Genomic DNA, 18,489 nt, shown 5'->3' on the forward strand with positions numbered 1-18,489 from the left:
GTAAAAACTGTAATATTGCGAAATGTTCTTAACATTTAAAATAACTGTCTTCTACTGTAATATACTGTAAAATGTAATTTATTCCTGTGATGTCATAGCTGAATTTTCAGCATAATTACTCCACTCTTCAGTGTCACATGATGCTTTAAAAAAATATTCTAATGCGCTGATTTTCCTGGTCAAGAAATAATTTCTTATTATTATCAATGTTGGAAACAGTTGTGCTGGTTCTATATATATATATATATATATATATATATATATATATATATATATATATATATATATATATTCTATTTTAATTTTTTTTATTTTTTGGTGGAAATTGATTTTTTTTCAGGATCTAGAATATAAAGTTCAAAAGAACGGCATTTATTTGAAATAAAAATATTTTGTAACATTATGGACGTCTTTACTGTTACTTCCCATCAATTGAATGCATCCTTGCTGAATAAAAGTATTAATTTCTTAAAAAGAAAAAAATATATATCTTATAATGATACTAAATATTTATTTTAGTTTCTGATGCATATGCAATAGTCACGGGCATCAGTGCTGCCAATGCAGGTTAAGTCAAGTACTATCTCACACTTTAACAAGTGCTCATCTCTGCTAAATCTCAGCCTGTGTTGAAGTGGAAAGAGCGGCCGGTGTGCCCTGCCGGTGCCGGAGTTTATAGCACAGTGCACAGACAAAAAAATAAACGTTTTTGTATGTATGTGTGTTCAGTGAGTGTGTAAAAGAGAGATATGAAAATAGATGCAGCCTGTTATAGTCACGCAGATTAAGGCCTCCACCCTCCCCTCAGTCTTACCACTGAGCTTCCTCTCAGTGTGGGTCGATCGGTGGCCGGCCGGTCAGTCAAGGTTCAGAGCCGGATTGGACCAAAAGGAGCTGGGCAGGAGCTGTCAATCAGCACTGCGAGGGTGCCGAAAAGGGGGCGGAGCTGGGGCTGTGATTGGTTGACTTGACAATTGTGATGACGCTGGTGGTGGCCACCTTACCGTGAGGCCCGCGGGTGACAGTCCGGGCGAAGCACTGCAGGGCTTCGTACTTAGCACGAAGCGCGTCCAGCTCCAGTCGCATACTGGCGTTTTCACGGGCCAGCTTGTCCACTTCTTGTTGCAACTCTGTTTTTTGCCGTTCAAGCTCCTCCTTCTGTGTGACGCGCTTGATGCGGCAGCTGGCAGCATAGCCGCGGTTCTTTAGCGTGCGCCGCCGCTGCTTCAGCCGGATCATGTCTTCCTTGGTCAGCCCGCGCAGGTGCTGGTTGAGCTCCCGCACCGACATGCCCACCAGCTCGTCATCACTGAGAACCGGGGCATTCTCACCCACTTCCTTCTTTACCTGGATCACAGAACGGAGAGACAACAGAAAGTTTAAGCCAAGTCAATCTTTTTTGCTGTCAGTTTTCATCTTGCAAGTCAATAGAGAAAAAATGCATCGGTAAATATACTAGCCTACTGTTCAAAATGTTGGGCAATGTAAGAGTTGTTTTTCTTTTAAATTAAGAAATGAATACTTGTATTCATCAAGGATGCATTAAATTGAACAAAAGTGACAGTAAAGACATGTATAATGCTACAAAAGATTTCAAATAAATCCTGTTCTTTTGAACTATCTTCATTAATGAATCCTGAAAACAAAACGCACCACAGTTTCCAAATGTGTGTGTGTGTGTGTGTGTGTGTGTGTGTGTGTGTGTGTGTGTGTGTGTGTGTGTGTGTGTGTGTGTGTGTGTGTGTGTGTGTGTGTCTGTGTGTGTGTGTCTGTGTCTGTGTCTGTGTCTGTGTGTTGAGCAGTAAATCATATTAGAATGATTTCTGAAGGATCATGTGACACTGAAGACTGGAGTTATGATGCTGAAAATTCAGCTTTGACATCACAGGAATAAATTACATTTTAAAACATATTCAAATCGAAAACGGTCATTTTAAATTGTAATAATACTTCACAATATTACCGTTTTTACTGTATATGTATATTTTCAGAAATCCCCCACACAGAACCAATAAACAATATAGAGAAACAAAAATATAACGTATAACGTACACAATTAAAAATATAACAATATATAATTATTGTTTTTTGTTTGCGCTATAATTATTTATTTTGTTAAAGCAATTTAAATCACCATGCAAATATTTTACATCATTCAACATTTATTAAATTAATTCCACACAATTCGGTTAATGATATAGTGACTAGAAATAAATATGATTATTGAAGTGACTACTGAAAAATATGGTGTGACAGATGTGCAATACATGGGGCATCCATATAAGGATGATGAGAAGAAATATTTCTTACATCTTAAATGTTTAGATAACAACCATCCAGATAATAATAGTTGAAATAATGTCCTATAGATATCATTAAACCTATGAACCACAGGGAAATGTTCTTACCTTTAAAGCTTTGCCCTCTGTAAAATGAGTCGTCATGCCCTGCATACAAGCAGCTAATCAGAACTCCTCAAAAATCTAAAAGAAAACCACGAAAAAAATTACAAATATAATACATGAAAGGTTGAATATTATTTTTCAGTCACAACACAGGGCACCTGTCATTTAACTGCCGAGTTAAATGAAGTTACCAGGAGCGAGCAGCAGAGGTCAGTAGAACAGTGTTGTAATATCATTCAGACAAGGGTTACCCTGTTTACTTGCTGATCTCGCGTTCTCACGATGTAGCTCACTAGAGCGTTGCAAGAGTGCAATAATAGAAGCAGGTCAGCTCTCAGCATGAGGCTTTGTCTGATCTCTCTGCTTAGCCGTTCATGCGAGACTATTTTGGCCACTGAGCTATTTTTAAAAAGGCCACTCTGTGAGTCGAGCTCACGGCCTCGAGACACCCACCACAACCAAATTAGAAAAGAAAAAGAAAAAAAGCCCGCGTGAGACACGCGCTCAACAGGTTCCATTTCAGCAGCGTCAGAATGCGACTCAGTTCAAGACTGATGCCATGGACAGGGCCGTACGCAGGGTTTCATAAATACCGAGGTCCCAAAAGTGATCTTTCAGCTAGGCTACTTTTTCTTTCTTAAATTAATCAATGTTTTTGGAATAATCTGTTCAATTAATGGTTTCAATTGCTCACTCATAAAGACAGTCACTTGTCACCACTTTCTGGCTTAATGATGCAAGTTGCGCAAACACAGACGAGTAATACAAACAGTGAAAAGTCCCAGTGCTGATCGGCTGCTGGTGAAATATTCTAACACATTCGAGGTAGCCTATACAAATATATTTATACAATGGCAATATATTTAATAGGTGCTTGTGTTGTTAAATTGAGCTTATATTTTCTACTGTCTTTTTGCAATCTCATTATGGGCACAGTAGCCTTCTTTCTTTCCTCTTCTCTCTGTCCCTTTAATCTGTAGCCCTAATCTTTCTCTTTTTTTGCAAAATTATATGACATAATACAGTAGATACAAATGTTTCACATATACTGTTCTAAATGATTACAAATCATTATAAGATATGAAGAGCATTATAACATTCATATCAATTAGGCTAAATTAAATTTAATCTGTAAATCTCCCCTTCGCGGCTTGTGCTTCAGTGATCATAAAGCCGGCTTGCTGTGATTGGTCTTCTCAAATACTGTATTTTGACATTGACGAGCGGTGTTTGAGTGCTGAAGAAGCTCAGATGAGAAGGTCGGTTATAAAAAAAGTTGAAAATTGCTTAACTTATTTTGATGAGTTAAGGCAATGTAAAAATATGTTGTTATAACTTGCTGGCCATATACAGATACTGGTCATATAATTAGAATAACATCAAAAAGATTTATTTCAGTAATTCCATTCAAAAAGTGAAATACACACAGATACACACGCTGCATTGCTGCAGTAATTCAGGCAAAAGGAGACCCAAATAAGTATTGAGTGCTGTTACATGCTCATACTTTTCATGTTCATACTTTTCAGTGGGCCAACATTTCTAAAAATCCTTTTTTGGTCTTAAAGTAACACCAGGTAACTTTTCCTCTCGGGGTCCCCCTACAGTTGGGAAACAGTATTGTCCTCTACTACTGTCGTAAACTCTGTCATCGTGCATTTGTTGACAACCAATATAGCCCTGAACACTGTAGGAGGAGGTCACATGCAGGTGTTCTGCTTGCGTCGCGTGTGAAATGTCTTCATCCCAGGTACAGTGGCATATATTTCAGCATGTCATATGAATATAATTTCATGGGTTTTATTTTTTTTCTAACGACAAATGATCGCGATGATCACGTTTACAAGCCAGTGTCATTATAGTAACCTAGTCTATTGGTTACCGTTTTACTGAATCTATATGATACTTCAATGCAATGTTTGAGTGGTAGATAATAATCACCTATATCGTCAATATTATAATATCAAGCTACCATAAATAAATCTGCAAATTTTACAAATCGATTTGCATTATAGCTTGAGGCAAGACAAATAATCATTACCTGATTCATGAAGATAAACGGAGGATAAGATAGCTTCCGTAACATAGTCAGGCAGACAAAAAACACCCCAGACTACGGGGTGTCATTGGTTGTTGCGTTAAATGTTACCCAGATACAATAGTGCTATTTTCTGATTGGCTAACAACACCAGACGAACAACACCAGAGGAGACGCGCTTGAATTCATGCCTCTTCCACAGTGATAGCGGCGCGGCCAGAGTTTTGGGCGGCATATTAAATATATTACAAATAGTTTTCAGGCGTGAGAAATACAATGTGTGGCGGGAGAGCGTGACAAAAGACCGAAATGAGTGACTGTCACGCTCAATGCGTGACACTTGACAGCCCTGCGATTTTAAGGAAGTGGGGGTGGTGGTGGAAGTGACGTATATGCCGTAAAGCAGTCGAGTTTTGTAGTTCTCTATGTTAGCCGGTTACTACCCGAAACCTGAAGTTTAAAAGTATGATTAAAAGCGCTACAGACCCCGTCAGGCTATGGCAGACGTGTCATTCGACATATTGTAAGTCGATGTACCATCACAAGAGACTTGGAAATATATTATGAAGGTTGAAAAGTTACCTGGTGTTACTTTAAATAATATTCTAATTTTCGGAGATACTGAATTTGGGATTTTCATTAGTTGTCAGTTTTAATCATCACAATTAAACGAAATAAACATTTGAAATATATCAGTCTGTGTGTAATGAATGAATATTATATCCAAATTTCACTTTTTGAATGGAATTACTGAAATAAATCAACTTTTTGATGATATTCTAATTATATGACCAGCACCTGTATATATATATATATTTTTTTTTTTACAGTGTATGCATCTCTATTTATCAATCTATCAGTATGTCGGTCGGTCGGTCTGTCTGTCTGTCTGTCTATCTATCTATCCATCATCTGTCTGTCTGTCCAATTATTATGATTCCTTTTAAATATAAAAAGTGGTAAAGACCATGAATGGAAACCTTTTTGTAATGTTGAGTTTTAATCAAGTTAAGTCAGTCCTTTGCTCTTCAGTAAATGGAACATTCCAGGAGGCCATCAGTCACATGTTATATTTGTGCTTTTAGACAATGTTCTTTATCAGGTTTAGAACTGTGGCTGAAAGACTGGATCCTGTTACACTGGGCTTTCCTGGCCTGTTTCATGTCCTTATTTAACTGTGCTTGTTATATTTAGCCCAGCATGCTGACACAAAACTCCAGTTGCCAGTGACACAATTCTGAGTGGAAATATTATAAACAAATCATTAAGAAGTGAAATACTTTTGGAATCCTAAAGCTATAACTTTCTCCTGCAACACTTTCATGAGAATGATTATTCCTTTGGGCTATTACTCTATTATTCCAAGATAAAACGTGCATTCCATTCAGAATGCATTTCTTTGGAGCACAGATTGCCCATGTTCCCACTTCCGCACTTTATTTCTCCGGTCCAGTCATCTGGCCTTCAACCCTCTATACCTCAACCAAAAGTGAATCATTAATTCTTTAGTAATTGTTACAATAAGTATCTTTGACCAGTGAGCAGATTCACTGCCTTTGGCATGTTTGGTATATTCTGAGTCATTCTTTTGATTTGGTCTTAGTAAACCACACCAGACGTGCATTAGTTGCAAGTTTAAATTTTTTCGTTATGACAGAACAAAAGTATATAGATTGGGTATGAACTGAGCAGTTGAAACCAAATACCATGAAAAAAAAAATTAACTCAAGGCTTGATTCATACCATCTGGCCCTTGATGTGAGGGCTACATTAAGGGCCCCTCAAGTCATTTTGCTCCAGTCAAACTGGCAACAAGAAAACTATGCAATATTCCTTTTTTATATTTAAAAAGTGAAATTGCAATTGCACCCTTTAAAGTATGAATGGAATCAGAATTAATTGAATATTAAATCCACACTGTCCCGTGCGTACACATCTAAAACTGTGACAAACAAGATCAGCTCTGACAAGAAGAGCTTTCCTAGACAGCAAGTTGGCTCAGGATGGCTGATTTTAAAATGTCTCTGACAAGGGAGGTCCTGCCTTTCTTTCCAACGAGGACCGTGGAATCACTTTTTTTTAAAATGCTTCTCTCTATTCATGGGGCCTCCAGCCTTTCAGGTCTTTCTCAAACACACACACAAATTTCCCAGAAAATTCCTTTAGCACATGGTCCCCCTTTCCATTTGTGCTGAGAACTGGGGTGAACTGACAGGGGGCCCCTCTTTCCTGCTCAGCCCTCACAGAGAGGAAAAGCCCTAATGTCCCAAGGCCAGAGCCGGGTTTTCATAGTTTCCTGGACATAAATTACAGGTCTGAACACCGCCTTTGATGCTGAACATTTGATGGTCCATCTGAACACTAGTCTTCTTATCATTCTGAAGCCAGTGGGGAAAAAAATATCCATGTTGCACAAAGCCCAGTGAAGGAAGCCACAAAAAGAGTGTGAAGTGCAGATAACCGAATAACTTTTCTCACACACTGACATTGAGAAAAGCAAAGGGGCCCCACTTTCCATTCAGAGAACCGCATACTTAATACTATGCATAATGATCTTACTACATGACTACAGTCATCTAAATATAACCAGATTTACTCCACATTATATTTAGTTTTACTTGCTAGTGTACTCACTGCAACGACACAGAAATACTGTAATAAATTGAAATGTCATATAAATGCATGCGATTCATTTTGAAACTTGTACAATCGTTGAGTACTGTCAACTCAGAATATATCATTTGTTTTTTTGCTGTTGTTTTTTTGTGTGCAATATTTCAATATTTAGCACTCATCGCCAAAACATGAGCATTCATAATAGTGCAACTCTACAAAATAAAGTAAAACGAATCTAAATAAATAAATGAGTAAACACACTATCAGGAAAGCACCTTTATATTTGTACCTTTGAGTGCTATGTACCCATGAGGTATTATTAACTTTTTAGGGGTAAATAAGATAGAACGATCTCCAATTGTGTCAGTTTTTTTCATTTACATATTTTTGTTCTGACAGTGCACTAAAATTGTGTAAAACAAGGTCTATTCATGTCATGTTTGACTAAATTGACTACTAAATAATACTTGAGCAAGTTTACCATATTTCTGCAAGCATAGCATTTATAAAGTAGCTTGTTGCAGTGTGGTGGTAAAGCTACGATTACCTCATCAGATGGATGTAAGGGACAGAACTGGAAGCCCCAACATCCACATCCTTTAGTGAGTCAAACTAAGAATCAACAATAACAATACTGTGCGAAAACCTGCAGACATCTCTGACAGAGGCTGTCTTATTATTTCACATCACCCATATAACGTTTTATCAAATGAATACGGCTTGGCTTGCCTCACATAATGACGTGCCTGATGTGCATTGCGCTATGTAATATACAAGCACAAGCAGAACTGAAACTATTCAGTAATCACAAGTTGAAGCTGTTCAGACATGTCACAGGCATCATGTGGATGCTGGTCACAGTATTAAGCCCATCAACAACCTTTCTGACGAACTTCAAGGGTCAGCCTCCTCCACTATATATAATGTTAACTCAACTCTCCGTGACAATGGAAAGGATTGCCTGCGTCAAGGACCTCCGCCAAATAGCGCAATCATTTTCCATGAATTACAAACCATGATGTGAACTACAATGGGCCTCTGCGTCACATAACTTATGTTTCAATGAATTGCTTACATGACATCTGATCCCAATAAACCAAACGAGGCGGATTATAACTGACTAAACCTCTGGCCCGCATGTACAATATCTGCTAGAGTATTGCATGCTTTGGCTGTTACAGCGATGACGTTCTTTCTAGGCTCCCTGAGTAATATGGCTGGGTAACCGCATATTTGAGTCTTGAGATTGTGAACTTTCTCAGAAACAACCCACAAAGGACCTCCCCTCATATGGAATTTGACGCCAGTGTTGCCATGTGAACGCATATGAGAATCTGAGATTCTCTTGTTTTGAACACTTATGAAAGGTAAAGAATTGAGACAAGGCCTTAGGCTAAACCAAACACTACTTCAAAGACATGTGCTTGTGTTCCCGTGGTAAATGGAGGCCTGGCTTGTCCTTGCCGTTTGTTTTTCCTTTTTTTGTGAATTATTGCTCCACTAGTTAAGCAGCGAATAGCCAGCTGCTACGTTCCTGCGCGAGTGAGCCGGAGAAGGCTTTGCTCCGAGTCTCTGTTTTGGTAGAGAGCTCTGACTCCTTTGGTCCCGGCCCACTCGTTTCCACAGCGCAGCGGCGCGTTCACAGGGATATTATGTAAAGGAAATGGAGAGCATAGCAGAGCCGTTAGTCATGCTGTTTACTGGTAAGAGCGAGGACGATCGGCAGGGAATCACACCCTCCTGAACTGACGTTTCCTGGAAAATCCTGTTGTTTCACAGGGGTGGAAGGAAAAGTGCGTGGAACCTTCGAAAAGGTTGGCGGGACCGCCGGAACTTTCAGCGGATTGGGAGGAGAGGTAGTGAGCGCAAAGCTCCTTTCCAACTGGGGACACAGGAATTCCAAGGAATGTCAAGTATGCACTAACCAAAGACAAACCCGCCCCAGTATGTACAACAGAGAAGCCAGTGCAACGTGGTTAATAAGTAAATCGAACAAGAAGCACAATTCTTCATTGGAAAATCATGACATAATCAAATTAATGATCGGTTATAACCGACAACACTGATCCGAACACGTATATGACGTAACATCAGTTCTCCAGTATGCTTAACTAATGGTCTTCAGCAATTAGGACAGGCTCGAGGATTGCACAACGTGGCATCAACACTTCATAGACATATGAACATCCAGTTACTCAAGCTTTTGAGAAATAAGTCCCAGACAGCTCTTCCACAGACCTGACCACAGTGTGGTGGTGAGGCCAGTCCTGTAAGAACCAGAAACTGGTAAAGGGCACCACGAAAAGGGCAGGGTGTTTCTTCGTGGTCCAGACATCCCATAGGCCAATAAAGTCTGATTCTGTAATTCATGGATCAATAACATGACCCTATTTTATTTATTTTTTGTCAGGGTTTGTTAATTTATTCAACAATAAATAAAAAATGTGGGCAGCCATTGCTTCCATACAACTTAAAAAAGTAATAAAAACATTAAACATGAAATTCATGAAATTCAAATTCATACAATCCATTTACTTTCTGAAATAAAATGTATTTAGATAATTGTGGGGAAAAAACAATCAGGATTCCTGATATAAATGGGGAAAAAGCCTAATGAAAGAATAAAATTACTGAAAAGAAGATCTTAATTTGGATTAAGATCTTTTTTTTTTTCTTACAAAGCATAATGATTTATTATATACAATATGTATAATAATGTTAAGATATTTAAATATACATGTATATATATGAAAATCTTGAATAATCTTGGTCCGTCATATAAAAGTCATGTGGTGGGACCAATATGCAGAAACATGCAGTGGAAACAAAATAGGAAATGATATCACAGAAAAGACCGCTAATGACTTAAAAAACTTTTTAACTGTTTTTAAAATAATGATTAAGATGGGTACACTAATGTTTTCTAGATGTAAGCGATATACATGACTACTTTTAACCTTTTAAAATGGCATTTCTAGAGTCATTAAACTTCTAAAAGAAGTGATTAGTTGTAAACATGGTCATAAAGTCAAAACCACTACACTGTAAATTTAGAATAAAATAAAAATAAAGTTAATTGCTGCCTTAAAATTTTTAAGTACAATCAACTTGGATGATTAAGTCATTTCATCTTAAAGGAACAGTTCACTTAAAAAGTAAAATTCTTTCATCATTTACTTGCCCTCAAGTTGTTTGTTTCAAACCTTTATGAATTTCTTTCAACTGCTGAACACAAAATAAGATATTTTGAAGAATGTTGGTAACCAAACAGTTGATGGACCCCATTGACTTCCATGTAATTTTTTTTTTCCTACTATGGAAGTCAATGGGGTCCATCAACTGTTTGGTTACCAACATTCTTCAAAATATCTTCTTTTGCGTTCAGCAAAAAGAAAGAAACTCATACAGGTTTGAATCAACTTGAGGGTGATTAACACGATCCCGTATACGGGATATCTAACTTTACTTCGCTATATTACTATTAAATCCTAATCTAATTATTAAAAACTATATATCGTTGGAAAGGTCTAAGACTCCTAAATAGATATTTTAGCGCTGTTTTTTTCTTACAAATTATGTTTGAACAGTAATATATGAATTTATGACAAGAGTGCGCCTCAAAAAAATCGACGTCATTACAGGAGTTTCGGACCTTTGTAACAAAAAGTCGACTCACACACTTTTAATAATTGAAACTTTGTTTTTTAATGCTAAAAGTTCATAATAAAACATAATCTAGTATTTGTCAATAAAAAAAGATAAAATTATATTTTAAAAAGTAAAGTAAGAAGTCCTCTAAAAAGTATAATATATATTATATATATATAAATAATTTTTTTTATTATTATTATATCACATATTTTAGTAGTTATCATAAATTAGGTATCATTTGAAAGCTTACGAACTCAGAATTCATCCTGTGAAAACTGTTTTGAAATTGGATGTTGCGTTACCATAGAAACAGTATTTTTTATTAGGCCCCTCCCCTTTTGGGCATCATCTTTCATAATTTATGATCAAAAACTTTTCTAATATTGACAAAACACATATTGTCAGAAAGGTCTGAGTCTCAAGGTTGCATATTTAGTGACAGAAGTGATATTTGGATAGAAATTTATGAATTTGTTACAGCAGAATGCATACAGTTAAATTCAATGGAATGCAATGGCACCCGGTGGCTATTTTTGGTACTACGCCTAAACAAAATCTCATGGGAACTTCATTTTTTGTGATATCAACTTGAAATTTGGAACACAACTTGGTTAGATATATAGCTTTCATTTTATAGTAATTTTATAGTAAAAAATATTTTGTAAAATATTTATTTTATATTAAAAAATATATATTAATAAAGTATATTTGATTTACTGTAAATTATAACTTCCATAACTTTTTCATACTTTCATTTATTGAAGTGCTTTCACATAATCTGGTGATTGTTTTCTTTAAAACAATACCAAACTTAAGTCTGTATTCCAAAGCATTCTTGAATTACAACCATTTAAGTTTGTATAGTGCATTTAAAGTCAATTATCAAAAGGGGGGGGGGTGACAGTTAAGGGGTTAAATGATGACATCATTCTCATTTTTAAGCGAAATATTCCTTTAAATTACATTAAAGTGACTTTAAAATTAGTTGAAACGTGTATAAAACAAAACAGTTGAAAATTGCTTAACATATTTTGATAAGTAAAAGCAATGTAAAAGTTGTTTTTACTTATTCATCATATTTGTTTACAGTGTACAAAGAGTACATTTCTTAGCATATGTATTTCAACATTGGCCCACATCACACATTTACAAATTCTGGAAACAGCCAGATCAAACACAGGCTTTTTATTTCACTGCAATATTTCTATATAAGTGGCAATATTATATAAGTGGCAGTGCAGTGACCTTGCATTTCTGGTAGAGACTTTGATTCACTATGACTGTTGATAATGTTGCAGCCTAGGTCAAGACGTGGTGCTCAAAGAGAAAGCAATGGGTGCGTTTGACGTGAGGATTGGGTTTGGAGTTCCCCTGTGTTTCATTTTGAGTCATTAACTCACCAACTACCGCTGTCTCATTCACTTTCTAAACCCACTGTCCTAACCACAAAGAGTACTGTAAGAGTTCCGGTTCTCCAAACGCGCAGTCTAAACCACAGGATTTTTTTTTTGTTGTTGCTATTTGCGTACGCTGGCTTTAGATGTGTGAGATAACCAATACTACAACTAATCCTAAACCATATATATCTCAAAATTGGCATCATACGACTACTATAATACTGACTGTAAACTGTTTACTCGTGGAGCATTGCTTAGTGACAGGCCACGAGTGCCTGTGATCCCACGTGTGTGTCTCATGACAGTGCAGTGTGCGCAGTGCACTTCCCCTGGGTTTCTAAATGCAGCGAGCAGACAACGTACAACATGTGGGAGGCCATCGCCACAGATACTTCAGCAAGTCTGAGTCAGACGAGGTCAAACAACCCCACATACAGTGAATATGGAGACATAACAAGGTTGCCCTCCTCCATGATTTTCCACATTGATCAAGATGGGACAAAAGTACTCAATATGTGCTCTATTCTCTGTGCACCATCTCCGCAATACGCTCTTAAACCGATGGAACATATGAGAACACAAACGTAATCTGACCCCAGCAACTGTTTCAGTGTAATGACAGGCACTCAATGCTCTCGAGCCTCTTTTTGGGCAATGACCAGTGCTGAATTAGCAGCCTCAACAACTGATCTTCTGCTGACTCTGGAAAAACAAAGCCAAATTATCAGATTTGACCACAGCGACCCCTCAAACTTGGATGGTGGCCTTTTTATATTCTCCAAGGTATGAAATGAACACCCGCTACCAGCCAAATGCAGATACTTTTTTACACACCGGTGGATATTTTTGCTCATCTACCAGTCGCTGTGGCAAATGCCGTGTAAAATGTCTCTGAGCACTATTTTGTAAAAAAAATAACAATAAATTGCACAAATTCGATTTTATCTTGAGGCACAAATGAAAGACATGCTGTCAACGTGCATGCCTGATTTGCTGTTCGTCATGCTGCACGAGTGCTTTTCATATACCACATGTGAATTTTCTCCTTACAACCACAAGATTTTTCCTTATATAAACACTGAATGAACAATCTCAAATGGTGCTCCAGGTACAATACAAATCTATGGTGTGGTTGTTATAAATTGAAAAAAAGAAAGAAAAAGAATACACTTACAAACTCATAATCCTCAATTTTGCCACATAAATTCAAACAAACTCTAATGTATAGCTCCTATAAGTATATCCAATTTTACAACATAGGACACACAACAGGGCCTACATTAAGCAAATCTCAACTGCGTGATTGTTTATATCGTCATCAAAAGTAATATATACTGTCATCCAGCTCTAAACTGCTAAATGTGGACAATTAGGTATTAACATAATAAAGCTTTGAAACGTTGAAAGCAGAGTGTATTACACAATGTGTATAATAAAAAGCACTTTAAGTAAATTGACTTGCTTCACTTATATCAATGTAAACGCAAATCTCTCCAAACTAACACTGTGTAATGTTAAGTACTATACAAAGCTAATGCAATACAACACCATAGGGGTTAAAGGGGAATTCCAAAAACTGTGTGAATGTAAAGTTTACTTAGACCCTAACTAATGTGGAACAGTGTGAATGCATTTCTGGTCCACTTAAAGGAGTTTAATATCTGATTTGTAAGTTGAAAAAAAAGTTAATTTCCCACCATAGGTGTCCTTAAATGGTAACGTTACATACCAAATGAAGTCCAACTTCATACTCTGTTTGACAAGCATTCCTCTAATAATGGACTTCCCTTTAATATTGTTTTATCATATTAAATTGGTTCAGGACAGCTATTTTATCACCCAATGTGGAAATGAATCACATTATCCAGTTATGACTAATTTTTCCTGTGAGGGCGTTGCTTTAGAGCTAACCTGCCAGAATAGAGTGGACACAATCATCCCTAAACAATGTGTTAATAAATATTTCCAATCACCTACACATCACACACACACAAACACATATAGGCTTTCCATTTCATAAGTTAGCTTAAAAAACTTGTTAATATGTCTTATTAAATGTCCTTGGATTTGGTAGACATAAGGTGGCTCATGCTGCTTCATGACGATGATATTTCATACAGAATATTCATCACGGGTTTTTGCACTGCTCACCGATTAAAAAAAGCTTCCAAATAAAGCCTTTTACTGAATGTACAATGCATTATTTTGGTAACAAGTAGCCTAATATCCACCACACTGTGCGCGTTCACGCCACCGTGCACTGAGAATCTGACATAACGTCACCCTATTCTTGAATCCTCGTGTTGATTAAAGAGCGCGAGAAAACGGAATCTTTCCGCGCGGCTCAGCTGACTCGGGATCATCATTACAGTATTTAGGTCGCTTGCCGTTACTTCCAAAAGTGCTCGCCACACAAATATGCCCTTTGTCCCAGAATTCCTAAATGCCAACCACGTGTTATTTCCTTATGGCGTAATATTAATTCTTTTGAAACATGCCCGCTGTTACAAGCGACAAAAAAGTTGGAATAGTAGGCTATCGCCAAACTGCTTTAAAAGTTACGAGACGTCGTTGTTTAGTTTGTCCAAGATGCACTGTCTACGATAAACTTAGCCAACTTATTCCCTTTAAAATGTACGAAGCAAGTAAAACAAACTTCCAATTTATACAACATTAACGATAGTCAGTGAGATTGTATGTTTATAAATGTGATTGTTTATTTAAAAGCAACAACAACAAAAAATCCGAAAAGGAATTAGTAGGTTAAATTCCAAGTTGCAACCTATAACACCTGTCCAAACCAGACCTCTATTTGTTTTTATAATCAAATATTTCCCCATTACATATATGTTCTATCTTTATAGTAAATTAATCCTAATTCTTTATACAACTTTTGAATTTTAAGAGAAGAATTTATTAAGCTATGCATCGACTACACAAATACTACGGATAGGCTGAATTCTTGTCCGTCATCGTGTTAAGATCAGCAATTTCGAGAGGAATTTCAAAACATCTCCCAGAAAAGCTCGCACACTTTACCTTGTGAGCGCGGAATCTCTGTCGGGGATGCGCAAAATCTCTGAGAAGTGTCCTGGAATCAACAGGCTGAGCCTTGTCTCGCGTCCTGCAACCGAAGCGAAATGTTTCTCTGAACTAAATTAACTACAAAACAACAACAATGTATCAACATTCCACTCTGTGCTTCCGCAAGCACTGACGTCAGCGTTTTCTCGTGACCGCCCCCTCCATTCATGAAAATAACTTTATGCTGACGTCAGTCAGGCGGGAAACTAGTGGAGGCCAGAAATAGACGCAACTGAAAACTTTTGCAACGTTCATTGTATTAACTGCTAGAAATTAGCGTTTAAGGGTCAGATTATGTATACATACAACGACGAGTTATTTCAATGATCTTGAGGTAGACATTGACAAATGGTCGAATTGGTGTGTTGGCTATCAGCCTCACAGAATATCTGTGTGGTATGACGTGACTGTTATAAGAGCTCATACACACATTTAATTCATTTTTGGTCTTTCTGTAACGTCTATGTTTATCATACATTTCTGAATTGCACATAATGTTGCAGGGACTCGAAAGCGCCCTCTGTCTGTCACAAAACACTGTTTTAAAGCAGTCGCAGTTCGCAAACACCATCTGTGTGGTCACACCTCATTTACTGTAGGCTACTTCCACATGGAAGGCAGCTGCCGTGTCAAGTGACACTATGAGCTATAGACACTTTAGATTATTGAATTAATTATATGTATTTAGATTTCACAAAACTGTTTTCATGGAAGTAAAGGCAAAGTAGGTTACATAATATAATATAATATAATATAATATAATATAATATAATATAATATAATATAATATAATATATAGAGCAGGACTTGACTTTGCCCCTTTGATGGTTGTGGTTTGCTCTTGGTTGATCTCATGTGAGTGACAGGTTGGCCCATCCTTGCTCCAGTAAACAGGTCATCAGAGAAGAGAAGACATGTCTCTGCAAAAGGTAGGGGAAGTTGACGTTATTTAAAAAATCATATGCCCTCGTAATCTTGATTAAAGAATTTAAGAAACTGCAAAAAAACAAACAAGAATTGTCCATTTTGATTTCATAGTGACTTTGATATACACTCACCTAAAGGATTATTAGGAAAACATGTTCAATTTCTCATTAATGCAATTATCTAATCAACCAATCACATGGCAGTTGCTTCAATGCATTTAGGGGTGTGGTCCTGGTCAAGACAATCTCCTGAACTCCAAACTGAATGTCAGAATGGGAAAGAAGGGTGATTTAAGCAATTTTGAGCGTGGCATGGTTGTTGGTGACAGACGGGCCGGTCTGAGTATTTCACAATCTGCTCAGTTACTGGGATTTTCACGCACAACCATTTTTAGGGTTTACAAAGAAGGGTGTGAAAAGGGAAAAGACATCCAGTATGCGGTAGTCCTGTGGGCAAAAATGCCTTGTTGATGCCTGAGGTCAGAGGAGAATGGGCCGACTGATTCAAGCTGATCTAACGTAAATGGCATGTATAGCTAAGTTCACATCAATGGTGTGGTAGGCTGCCCTTAATAGCAAAGTGTGTTTGATACGTAGCCGTATTATCACCATTACTCTACTCGTGCCTTAAAGGACAAGTTCGGTATTTTACACTTAAAGCCCTGTTTTAAGATAATTTCTGATGATATAGAACGGTTAAGATTGAAATTTGGACAAATGCTACTTCTGTGTGTGTGTGTGTGTGTGTGTGTGTGTGTGTGTGTGTGTGTGTGTGTGTGTGTGTGTGTGTGTGTGTGTGTGTGTGTGTGTGTGTGTGTGTGTGTGTGTGTGTGTGTGTGTGTGTGTGTGTGTGTGTGTGTGTGTGTGTGTGTGTGTGTGTGTGTGTGTTTTCTTCATAATTATGTGGACTTTTGTTTATAGTTTAGTCCTCCTTATAGCTCAGTCATTCTCTCAGCTCCAGTGACTCAACACAAATACATCCACTCTCTGAGAAAGCATATGGGTTTGATATCAATGTTTGGGCTTCTGGCTTCTTGATTCTTTCCTAGAATTCTGGGTGGTGTTTAATAACTTCTCTCTGTCTCTGTCTCTTGAGTTTTACTGTATGGCAACTGAAAACATGCTTTTTGTTTGCATGAAATCTTTCATATGCTGAGATACTCACCAAGTGTGCACGTGACTGTTTACCGTGTACTAAAATCACTTCTATTCTCATAACACATTTTTCTAAAAATCTTTAAGAAATCTTTCAAATAAAGTAAACTATCTTAAATATTTACCTAAATTAATAGTCAATTCAAGTTAGATGAAAAATGTTCTCTGTCCACAGGTGAAAAATATCACTTTACAAAAAAAACCCCACACCTGATCTTTGGACCATTCTTATGCACACCTCAAAAGAGAAAAAGACAAATGTAGCTCAAATAACATAAAAGAAGTGATGAACTGCCATTCTGCTTTCCTGTGGGACTTGTGGGAAACCACCATGTGGAAGTGAAAAAAGAGGAGATTTTAAGTGGAAACACATCCTCATGTTCTTAAGATCATGCTGGCTTGAGCCAAACATTAGACAGACCTGCTTGAATCTTCCAAAACTAAAAATATGCTTAAACTATGTCGTCTTTATATAAGAATAGCAGTTTATTCATATTATTATACTATACAGAGCCCTGATCATTTATTTCATTATAAATAGCCTACCTAAAATACGGTTGAAAAATACCGCAAAAAAGTTATTATTTTTCCAGATTTCCCCTGTGACATTAGATTTTTATTTGGAATAGTGAGTGTGCCACTGACATCATAAAAATATGGTTAATATGAAAAACACTTTATAAAACAAGTGGGCAGTTTTGCGTGGCTAATGGTTTTGTATATTGACTTTATTAGGGAAGATGCAGGGGAGTTTCTTTTAAAAGTCCATTACAACTGAAGTGCTCAGCAAATCTTCTTTGAGTTGTCTGGGTTTATGGAAACACATGTAATATTTTGTTCCACTCGCTACATTTTAGAAGTGGCATGCATATTTCATACTGGAAGGCTTTCAGAATTAAGCAGCCATTCATTGTTCCTGTCAGAGAAGTATGTTTTCAACAATACTTACAACAACAGTAACCAGGCACATATGTCTATTTTCTCCGTAGAGGTCCGATTACAAGCACATGTTGTTTTTGCTGAGTACCTTACAGTGTGTGTTCTCTGTGGTGTTCTTTTCTGGGTGAAAGTTCTGTTTTCTTTTGTCTGGCAGGCACAGTAATGTCTGTTTCCATGTCTGACATCATTTTCAAAGTGAAGATTCTTGGAAACATTATTCTTTGTATAGTCCCTAAACGCTCCATAGCAACAGTGCCACCCAAAGACATCTAATCACC

At 37.2% G+C, this 18,489-nt stretch overlaps 1 protein-coding gene across 2 annotated transcripts; it reads right to left on the bottom strand.

Moving 5' to 3' along the window:
- Nucleotides 1–302: 302 nt before the first annotated feature.
- On the bottom strand, nt 303–15,341 carry mafk (v-maf avian musculoaponeurotic fibrosarcoma oncogene homolog K). Of its 2 annotated transcripts, none has more exons than XM_077213351.1 (3): nt 15,147–15,341; nt 2,409–2,483; nt 303–1,347 (listed from the first exon to the last, which is right to left on the bottom strand). In XM_077213351.1, the coding sequence occupies exons 2-3, from the start codon at nt 2,451–2,453 to the stop codon at nt 913–915; spliced, it is 480 nt and encodes a 159-aa protein (XP_077069466.1). In that variant the 5' UTR covers nt 2,454–2,483; nt 15,147–15,341; the 3' UTR covers nt 303–912. The 2 variants fall into 2 exon arrangements, with proteins under 2 accessions (XP_077069466.1, XP_077069467.1); XM_077213352.1 differs by lacking the exon at nt 15,147–15,341 and adding an exon at nt 2,657–3,013.
- Between the last annotated feature and the right edge of the window lie 3,148 nt (nt 15,342–18,489).

The sequence above is a fragment of the Siphateles boraxobius genome, unplaced genomic scaffold, assembly GCF_051911475.1.
Source record: "Siphateles boraxobius isolate OS27281-9 unplaced genomic scaffold, OSU_SipBor_1 66, whole genome shotgun sequence".
NCBI lineage: Eukaryota > Metazoa > Chordata > Actinopteri > Cypriniformes > Leuciscidae > Siphateles > Siphateles boraxobius.